At 33.7% G+C, this 11,347-nt stretch overlaps 1 protein-coding gene across 1 annotated transcript in view; it reads left to right on the top strand.

Annotated features, from left to right (window-relative positions):
* The window catches only part of GABRA4 (gamma-aminobutyric acid type A receptor subunit alpha4), a 68,835-nt gene extending 57,693 nt beyond the window's left edge, over positions 1–11,142 (top strand). The window contains exon 9 of the mRNA XM_079154079.1: positions 5,521–11,142. Coding sequence (XP_079010205.1) covers positions 5,521–6,054 — 534 coding nt within the window. The 3' untranslated portion in view covers positions 6,055–11,142. The remainder of the gene's footprint in view (positions 1–5,520) is intronic.
* The last annotated feature ends 205 nt before the right edge of the window (positions 11,143–11,347 follow it).

Here is an 11,347-nt window from a genome sequence, read left to right on the forward strand (position 1 = left end):
TGTGGATCAGTTGAGAAATTCTGTTGATATCAGTTAAGCTTACATAAGTTGTCCATCTCTCTTAAATGAGACACACTTGCATGTCTGCTGATAGCTAGCTATTGGATGATCTGTGATAGCCTCACTGGATTTCTGCTCCAAATGATTTCTCATCCTCCAGTAGACTGCCCCAGGTCTGTTTTTTTTTTTATAATTTTTTTAATTCTTAAATTTGTTTTAATTAGTTATACAGGACAATAGAATGCATTTTGATACATCATATATAATGAAGTATAATTTCTCATTCTTCTGATTGTACAGGATGTAGAATACCAAGGGTTATGTAGTTATAAATGTATACAGGGTAATAATGTCTGATTTATTCCTATTCTACCTATTCTCACACCTCCCCCTTCAATCCCCTCTACCAAATCTAAAGTAACTCTATTCTTCCCTAGCCCCCACTCATTGTGAATTAGCATCCACATATCAGAGAAAACATTTGACTTTTAGTTTGGGGGATTGGCTTATTTCACTTAGCATGATATTCTCCCGCTCCATTCATTTACCAGAAAATGCCATAATTTCATTCTTCTTTAAGGCTAGATATACCACATTTTTTTTAATCCATTCATCTGTTGAAGGGCACCTAGTTTGGTTCCATAGTTCAGCTATTGTGAGTTGAGCTGCTATAAACATTGATGTGGCTGTATCACTCTTATAGGCTGATTTTAAGGCCAGTGGGTGTACACCAAGGAGTGAAATAGCTGGGTCAAATAGTGGTTCCATTCCAAGTTTTCTGAGTAATCTCCATACTGCTTTCCATAATGGATGCACCAATTTACATTCCCATCAGCAATGTATACCTTTTCCTCCACATCCCTGCCAACATTTATTTTTGTTTGTATTCTTGATAATTGCCATTCTGACTGTGGTGAGATGAAATTTTAGAGTAGTTTTGATTTGCATTTCTCTAATTGCTAAAGATGCTGAACATTTTCTTCATATATTTCTTGATCAATTGTATTTCTTCTTCTGTGAAGTGTCTCTTCAGTTCCTTAAGCTCATTTATTCTGGGGTTATTTGGTTTTTTTGGTGTTAGTTTTTTGAGTTCTTTATGTATCTTGGAGGTGAATGCTGTATCTGAGGTGTATGTGGTAAAGATTTTCTACGATTATGTAGGCTTTCTCTTCACATTATTGTTTCCTTTGCTGTGAAAAAGCTTTTTAGTTTGAATCCATCCCATTTATTGATTCCTGATTTTACATCTTGTGCTTTGGGAGTCTTATTAAGGAAGTCATTTCCTAAGCTGACAAAATGACGATTTGGGCTTCCTTTTACTTCTAATAGGTGCAGAGTCTCTGGTCTAGTGCCTAAGTCTTTCATCCAGTTGGAGTTGAGTTTCATTTTGTTACATGTGAATTTCCTATTTTCCCAGCACTACTTAATGAATAGACTATCTTTTCTCTATTGAATGTTTTTGGCACCTGTGTCTAGTATGAGATAACTGTATTTATGTGGATTTGTCTCTGTGTCTTCTATTTTGTATCATTGGTCTACATGTCTGTTTTGGTGCCAGTGCCATGCCAATTTTGTTACTATGGCTCTGTAGTACAGTTTAAGGTCTTGTATTTTGATGCTTCCTGCTTCACTTTTCTTGCTAAGGATTGCTTTGACCATTCTGAGTTTTTTATTTTTCCAAATGAATTTCATGATTGCTTTTTCTAGTTCTATGAAGAATGGCATATTGATTTGAGTGGAATTATATTAAATCTGTTTAATGCTTTTGGTATTGGGCATTTTGACAATATTAATTCTGCCTATCCAGGAACATGGATGGTCTTTCCATCTTCTAAGTTCTTCTCAATTTCTTTCTTTAGTGTTCTGTAGTTTTCATTGTAGAGGTCTTTCACCTCTTTTGTTAGATTGATTCCCAGGCCTGTTTTTTATGGTGGTGGCAGTGTTTCAAGGGAGAGTAGAAGCAAGCAAGAAGTCTTGAGGTTAAGACATGGAAAGATACACCATCATTTCCACTACATATTGTTGGCCAAAAAAAGTCATAAGGAAACTTGTGGGGACATGGACTGTATCTCCTGATGAAGGAGGAATGTGTACATTACAAAGGACATGATGTAGATATTAATTGGTGCCATTTTAAAACCAATCTGTCATATGAAACATTATTCACAGGATTTTAGGAAGTTCCAGAAGGGTAATAGGATAATGGTCTAGAAAGCTGAACAACTTAGATATTTTTGTACTTTGTTCTATGGTTCAGTTAAGTTCTGGAGACAGTTTCATCTTTTCTAGTCTTGCTATTAAAATTTATGAGGTAGCACCAGGGCAATGTTTAGAGCTATTTTATACTATACTGAGGTCAGGACCTTCTGAGTACTCTACCAAATGCTACATGAATGTTGATATTTTCCAGTCTAGCTGGTGGGAATTTTTATGCATTATTCCTGGCTTAATGAAAGCATCAGATACTGTTTCCTCAAATCCTCTAAGATGGTCCTTTTTTAGACTTGGGTAGTTACCTCACACTCTTACACTGATCTTGTTTCAGCAAAATACCAAATGGAACTCCCTTTAGAATTTTGAAGCACTACTTTATTCTGCATTCTCTCTGTTGCTTTGTCCTCAGAACTCTGGTCCTCCAGTCTGTTAAATCCATCTCCTCAATTCATGGAATCTTCCATTTTTTTTCTGGATTCTCCTTTCTTGCACCACAGTATGGAAACCTTCTCAAGTTTGTTTCTTCTCTATCAATGATTATTGTTCTAATACCTAGTGTCTTAAAAAAAAGTTGTTTTGCATATTTTGTCTAGTTTTTTGGTTGTTTTAGGAAGAAGAGTAAAATTAGCCTCCGTCACTCCATTTTGGCTAAAACTAGAAGTCTTCAAATTCTTAGAATTTAGTCTTAAGAAAGATACAGGTTTCTAAAGCTCAAAGACAGCCAAACTTTCAGTGAACAAAGACAGTATGGAAAACATCAGATTGTATTTGAAAATATATATAATTCTCTACTGTGTGTCCAATTCATTCTTTTTCACTGTCTTCCCTTCTCTTTTTAGGATACTTAGCATTTTATCTCAGTTTGACCTTTGACTATACTTTGCTTTTTGTTTTATTTGTATTGTTTTTTGGGGGTATGTATGTTGTCTTGCAAATGTTAGTATTCACTTTTTAAACTTTAGGGATATACCTTATCCTTTTTATTTTTTTAACCATGCAGATAATATTTTAGAATTAATTGTAATGAGCTATGCATTTCTATTAAAAGAGATTCAAAATCTGAGGATTGATTAGATGTCATTTATAATGTGCTATGTAGAGGAAAAGTGCAGGACAAGTAAGTAATGGTTTCTAGTTTTTAGGTTGATGTCAATTTTGGTTTCAATTGTCTCTACCAAAATTAGGTGCCATATGTTAGGCTACAATTTCTCATTAGTTCAGCTGCAGCCTGCTTAGAAGACTACTCCAAGCTGACATGAAGAATGCTTTCTAAACCTCTCAGAGTCTGCTTTGGCTCTGCGTTTTGTGAGACTGTTTTTCTTTCCCAACTCATCGACCTTGAAATCATAATTCATAAGTATATGTGGTATGGATGGAAAATTTTAACAATGCTCAGTGAGTGTGGTACTGAGAAACATATTTGTAGACTAAACCTTCCTTTCTAAAGTGAACTCTCATCAATTGTATACAATTTATCAACTTTATATATTATCCATGAATTGTCCTCTGAGGCTGGCTCCTTCCAGTCCCCTGTTTGTTAGCTGTGCTTCTTCTTTCTCTCTTCTGTTTTTCTACCTCTTCACCCACCATTTATTTCACAAAATGGTAGGGATAGAAGATATAACCTTACTATAACTTGAAATAAACATAATCAGAGAAGATAAATTATTGCAAAAAAAATTATACTATTTTCTAAAGTCAGACATGTTACTTAGGGACCATCTGAGCTATTGCTTTACTTGATAACATGGACAATCTATAGTGAACTATACAGTTATTTATTGTGTCCCTTGAATTATGAGAGGAATTGATTTTAATGGTTTACAATATAACTTTACTCAAATATAGCCATGTTCTACAATTAAAATAGTTTGAAAATGGTGAATTACATTTTGATTTAAATGCTCTTTATTTGTCAATGGTATGAATTCAGATATTTATGCAGCCATTTGTTGAGGCTATTTCAATGTCTGGTACAATCACTTATTTAAAGTTAATATTCCAGTTGACACATGCCTGTAATCCCAGAAGCTTGGGAGGCCAAGGCAGGAGGACCCAGGATCCAAAGTTCAAACCAGTCTCAGCAACTTAGTGATGCCCTAAGCAACTTAGTAAGACCCTGTCTCAAAATAAAAAAAATAAAAAGGACTGGGATGTGGCTCAAAGGTTAAGTGCCCATGGGTTTAATACCTGGTGCCAATAAATAAATAAATTTTTGAAATAAAATAAAATTAATGTTCCTTTGTATTTTCACTATTAGTTAATTGTGATGAAAACTAAAATATGTCAGAGTTTTAGATTTTTCACTAATGTGTGTGATTGCCTAAGATTCTTTCATGAAAATAAATTCCAGGGATTTGGAAATTAAAGTATTTAAAGTAAGGAATGTCATACACAGGTGTTTTAGTTAGCTGTTAGTCTCTTGTGACCAAAATACTTGACAAGAACGACTTGGAGGAGGAAAGTGTATTTGTGGTTCATGGTCTCAAAGGTTCAGTATGTGGTTAGCTAACTTCATTACTCTGGACCTGAGGTAAGGCAGAATATCATGGGAAAGGTATAGCAGAGGAAAGCTGCTCAGCTCCTGGCAGCCAGGAAGCAGGAAGAGGTGTGGGGAGAGACAGGGACAAAATACAATCCCCAAGGGCACAATCCCAGTGACCTACTTCCTCTAGCCATGCCCCCCCCTGCATGCAGTTACTAGCCAATAGACTATTCAAATTATTAATTGGTCAAATAGATTAATCCACTGATGAGGTTACTGTTCTTGTAATATAATAATTTCACCTTTGAATATCCCTGCAGTACCTAACACGTTAGCTTTTTAGTGCACACCTGATATCCAAACCATAATATTCATATAGATGTTACCATTGTTATTTTGTGCAGGTCAAATAAAGTTCTTAAACATATATAAAAACATATATAAAACTCTGAAAGGCATATGACATATTATAGAATAATTATTTGTAATAAAACTGAACAAAGAATTTGTATAACTATAGTTATATACTTTTAAAGCTAAGTATAAATCTAGTTTATAGTAATAACAATCTAGTCTTCTTTAAATATCTTAGTTCTATTTATAGATTGGGTCATATTTTCAAATAGAAGATATTGATTCATACTTTCAAATATATACTTTTTTGCTGCATATTTTAAAACGTTTACATTAAGCTGAGTGGCTATAGCAGATTAATGAAGATTTCTTTTGTGGACATGACTTGTGTGTTTTCATTCCTTTAAATTTTATAGAAATCTACAAAAAGTTACATAACCAATTAAATTTTTAAACTACCTTTTCAGAATACAAATGCCAGTTTGAACATGAGAAAAAGAACAAATGCCTTGGTCCACTCGGAATCTGATGTTGGCAACAGGACTGAGGTGGGAAACCATCCTCGCAAATCTGCCCCAGGTGTTCAAGAATCCTCTGAAGCCACATCTAAGTCGTACTTAGCTTCCAGTCCAAACCCATTCAGCCGGGCAAATGCAGCCGAAACAATATCTGCTGCAAGAGCACTTCCATCTGGTCCTTCTTCTACTCCTAGTCGAACTGGGTGTGTGTTGAGACAAACTTCAGTCGGATCTGCTTCTACTCGTCGAGTGTTTGGGTCAAGACTGGAGCGGATTAAGCCCACAGTTAACACCACAGGGGCTTCTGGGAAGTCGTCGGCCTCTCCTCCTCCTCCTGCTCCTCCACCTTCTGGATCTGGCACAAGTAAAATAGACAAATATGCCCGTATTCTCTTTCCAGTCACTTTTGGGGCATTTAACATGGTCTATTGGGTTGTCTATTTATCTAAAGACACTATGGAGAAATCAGAAAGTCTAATGTAATTTTGTTGCTATAGTAGTTTCCTAAAAGATGATGAATATGCAGACTATCTTTTTAAATGTTTTTAAAGATAATTATTCTTTACTAAAATAAAAATTCTACAAAATTTTTCCATTTAAAAAAATACAAGCCAGTTATTGGGAGAGTTAATTAATTCCTCAGTGAAGAGAAAGTGAACCATTTTTCTTTTCAGAAAGAGGGTTTTAAAAGGATCTATTCAGCATTCAAATTAGATGGAATACAGACCATCCTGGAAAAAGATGGAACAAGAGAAATAGGCCCGTTAGAGATATGTGGTGCATATTTTTGCATTGAAATTTGAAAACAGACTATGACACTTTTAATACCCAATGAATATCAACCAGCCACCCTAAATTTCCCAGCGGCACTGCCCTTAATCAGAATTGTTTATTTGATGTCATATGCAGTGACCTTTGGAGATTCTCTTAGAACCTGCAAGAAAAGGATTTTCCCTGTTAAATGAAACATCGGTGAAAGGAAAATGGAAGAAAACAAACACTGATCAATAGTGTGAACCCTCTGCGGAGTCAAAAACAAAGACGTAGACCAGGGAAAATGTGTTTCCTTTCATGTGTTGGCCAAACAGTACTTAATGGTTGACTTGAAATTTTGTGCTTTGAGCCAAAGTTTAACTCCTTGTATGAATTATTTTTCACAGTAGCTCATTCAGGTATGTACTGTATTTACTCACTGCATACTTATTCTGAGCCTAAAGCCTCTTGTGTTCCAGGCACACTCCTAGACACTGTCTCCTAGGAAAGCTCTGTCTCAGTTACCTACAATATTACTAAAGTAGTAGAACAGTCAATGCATGCTGAAGAACTATAGCCTAGCAGAGGATTTTGCATTCTTTAATGAAGGAAATTTAGTTAGAGTCTAACATCATATCCAAAATATTATTTCTCCTACATTGATAGAGGATAACAGGTATATTTGTTCACATAGCCACTTTGAGATAAGTAAATGTTAGTAAAATTTCAGCAAGTGGTTTGCAAAATATAATGAAAATGTGGTACAGATTGCTCATAAGTGACAAAAGCACCATGTATCTGAAAATAAAAATCTGGGCACTGTAAGACCTAATAGGTTACCTGTCTCAAATTTGATAAGGGTCACCAAATTTGATCAGAATTACAGAATATTCAGAAATAAGAACTCTAAGCCTTTTTAGATTCTTTTCCCAACGTGGATCTGTATTAGCTGCTGAAATGCTAATCTTTGGACATTTTTGTGTCCACAGTTCTGTACTTTGAGCTAGATTTTGTGTTTGTTTTCCGGGAGTTTTGGTAAGGTTTCATAACGAAGGTGAGTAATTTACGAGGAAAGCTGCAAAGGAAAGAAATGAAAAAAAGTTCATGGCCACAGGGTGTGATCCCCTGACACTGTTATGCAATTCAACAGAATTTTCATGTACTGACTTTTCTTTTTTATTACATAGCATAACAACTTAATTGAATTTCTTGCAGCTGTTTTATGCAGCTCAATTCAGGTCTGTTGGGTTTCTTTGGCAATAGTGTTACTTCCAGATTTTCTTCTATACTTCTTTCTATCTGCTCTAGGTGTGTGTGAATGAAAGTGTTGTTAGTGTCTGGAGGAATGTTTTGATAGAATAGCCACCTTGCAGACAAGAGCTCTTATTTTTTTAGAAAAGAAATTACATAAATTAATTGGCATCAACTTTTTGTTATTGTATTGCCTTGTAATAGTTGTATATGAACCCTGTAAACTGTCACAGATATTAATTGTGAATCATATTTGAGAATTCCTTCTTGTCTATATCTAGGTATTTCATAGAATCAATACATTTTAAGGCTGAAAGATGCTATAGAAATCATCCAGTCCAAATCCCTCATTTACAAATTGATTTTAATAAAATAAGACCCAGTAAAATCTGTATATATGTAAATATTTAATAAAGAGTACTTGCACCAAAAAGCTTATAAATTATTTTATGAATGTAGATTACTGGCCTTGAGGTCAGTGCTTGGAATTACGGTTTGAAACTCTAATCATTCACTATTCTAACAAAATGAGTTTATTTCCTTGGTAAGGAAAACTTACTCTGCTTTTTTATTCCTTTATTCTTAATAAATATTTTACTGGCTTCCTTCCTTTTTTAAAAAAGAAAATTCTTCTTTAAATTTTGTAGATTTTAAGGGGATAAAAGTAAATAACTTTAAATTTGTAGATCAGAGATCCAGATGAACTTACTGTTTTTTTTTTTTTTTTTTCTTACTCTAGTATATGAAGATTTAAAAATAAATCAGGTGGCCAAACAAATAGGACAAACTTAACCAAGAATTCTTGATTGTTTATTCAAAGAATAAATTGACCAGAAAGCCTACCTGTTAGTACAGAAAGGGACTGTTTCACTTTCATGCAATGTTAATAATAATGTGTGTTTCATTTTCTCTAAATTCCATCAAATTCATTCAGTGATTTTCACTTTTATCATCATTTCTGCCTTCCTAATAATTCAGAGGCACATAAAGTAAAACACTCCTGTGAAGAGCCAATGAATCTTCATCATTAGAAAATCTCATGAGAATACTTTGGGAATTCCCTAACTCCTCATAATTTTTGAAAAAGAATAATAGTACTGACTGAGAATGGGGCTTTTGTATATCTGTCTTCTAAAGATGAAATTCAGAATGGTTTCATTTATACTAGTACAGTATCTGTATCCAGTTTTCAAATCCAAGTTGGCCACTAACTGCAGCATAATCATTTCATTTCCTCCAAGCATGACTAGGTATAAAAATATATTTACATGATTAAACCACAGTTAAAAATGACTTGCATTTGTTCATACACAGAGTCCTTAGAAAGCCTACATTTTAGATTGGACCTCACAAATCTTGAATTAAAGTAGGCAGAGTAGAGTCACCTTCTTTAATAGATAAAATGAGTCACAGAGAAGTTAGTGACAAAAATAAAAGCATAAAAGCTGGAACGAACTGTTGAAAGGTCATTTTTCAATCACTTCACCTTAGTAATGATTTTGTTTTAGGCAGTACAAATAGCAAAAGTTGTTAGTGCTTTATTTTATCCATACATTGGTAATTCTGTATGAAGGGCAAAATCTCCACTCTCTAGTCCTCTGTTTTCCAATGATCCCTTCTTCTAGATTTGTGAATCATCTCTAGTGGAAAAGCACTGAAAAGATAGGTCACTTGATTTTATTCTGCATGTATTGTGGTTTTAGACAAGTCAACCTCTCTTGAACTCTTAGTTATAACAGGGAATTTCTTAGTTATAACAGGTAGGGGAAGAATTAAATAATATTGAAGAGTTTTTAAAGTGTTTAACATTCTCTGACTTTCATAGTAAAGGCAGGCATATCCTTGCAATACATACACTTAATATTTTGAGTCATAAATAGACAAGTATTGGAAAAAAAGTTTCTGCTTAATAACATTAAACTATGACTTACTTCAAAATAAGGTGTCCTTATAATCAAAAAAGAAAAACAGATTCTTTTGTTGTTGTTGTTTTGGTACCAGGGATTAACCACTGAGCCACATCCCTAGCCCTTTTTATTTTTTATTTTTTTATTTTGAGACAGGGTCTTCCTAAGTTGCTTAGGGTCTTGCTAAGTTGCTGAGGCTGGGTTTGAACTTGTGATCCTCCTGCCTCATCCTCTTGAGCCACTGGGATTATAGGGCCTATACTACTGTGTCCAGCAAGATTCTCTATTTAGATTGGGTATTTTCATCATGAAAGAATATTGGTTATTGCATATTCCTGGATTTTTATTCATCTTTATTTAATGGGCTTCTTCCCAGTATTGGGTACCATACTGGTTTTTAGGTATATAAAGACAAAATTAGTCCCTTTCTTTGGACATAGTCACAGTCTAGCAGTGATGATAGATGTACAGACAAATAGTTAGGGAGTACAATTAAGTGCTTCAATAGTATAGAGAAAGGCAAAGATTAGGGTGATGCTCACCTCAGGTACCAACATATATGGGGATCTCAAAACCTATATTAATCATAATATTTAATCAATATTGTTTAAAAAATAAAAATTAATGCAAAAATCCATGATAAAAAATATACAAATTTTAAGATCAGCATTAATGTTTCTTTTTTACCTCCAGCTCTAATATTTCTCAGCATAGCACTGATGTAGATGATGGAGAAATGATATTCTTAACTTCATAACTTTACTGATAAGGAAGAAAATAAAGTGATAACAGAAGGTTTCACAGAGATGATATAGGAGTGAAATTTATAGAATAATTTGGTGTTCTTCTGACCCCCACTCCACTCTACTTTCATAAACAAGCAATAAATGAAAGCACATTTCTATCACCATTTGAAGCCTGAGACAAGATGGAGATTAGAAAGGTCAAGGAAAACTTAAACTACAAATAGTTTGGGATGGGTAGAGGGAAATCAGGAAAGCATGAATCCAGGGGAATCAGAGTTGTTATTAGAAAAACCTGGCACTGTGGGATTAGGGAAAATTCTTCTGAGAATTGCTAGAAGTTGGACATGACTCCTATTATCGTGACACTTTGTTGAGAATTTTGTAGAACTTTAACATTCTTGTGTTTGTGTTTTAGAGGAATTATCCGATTGCTCTGTGGATGGGAAGCCCACGAATCTAGAGTAGTGAAACAACTGAAATCTTTCATTTTTCCTTTTTAAATTAATCTTTACCTTTCATTTCACCTTCTTTTTAATTCCAGTGATTTCTCTGTACTTTTTAAAATGAAACATGATTACTAGAAATAAAGGCATTCACAATTTTAAAACAATTTCAAAATTCCACTACCCAGAAATTAACACTTTGTGAATATCATGTCATATACCTTTGTGTAGATATGTTTGTATAGAAGAGTAGATTAATTAAAAGACAATATTATAAGTGTAAGAGCCAAATATGCCATATGTGCTGCTGGTTAAATAATAAAATAATTGACTTGAATTTATCTAAATTTAAGATCAAAATACCAAGGCGAAACTGAAGAAGTTGTTGATGTTTAGATAGTTTTCTTCAAAGCAAGGTATTTTAGGGGCTCTATACTTTTTTAATCCCAGATTTCAACCTTTTTTAGGAACCTTTTCTCCTTTTTATATGTCTGTATATTTTTTTCTTTAGAAATTCTAATTTTGTTAAATTTCTTTTTATCTCTGTACCTATTCATAATTACTTTTTATCTTAAGATTTTTTTGTTGAAAATATCCAAATGAGTTATCAGTTGTTTTGATTTTATTTTATAACTTCAAATGTGATTTTAACATAATTTTTTATTTCAAGAATTCT

This window comes from Sciurus vulgaris, assembly GCF_902686455.1.
Source record: "Sciurus vulgaris genome assembly, chromosome: 9".
Lineage (NCBI taxonomy): Eukaryota > Metazoa > Chordata > Mammalia > Rodentia > Sciuridae > Sciurus > Sciurus vulgaris.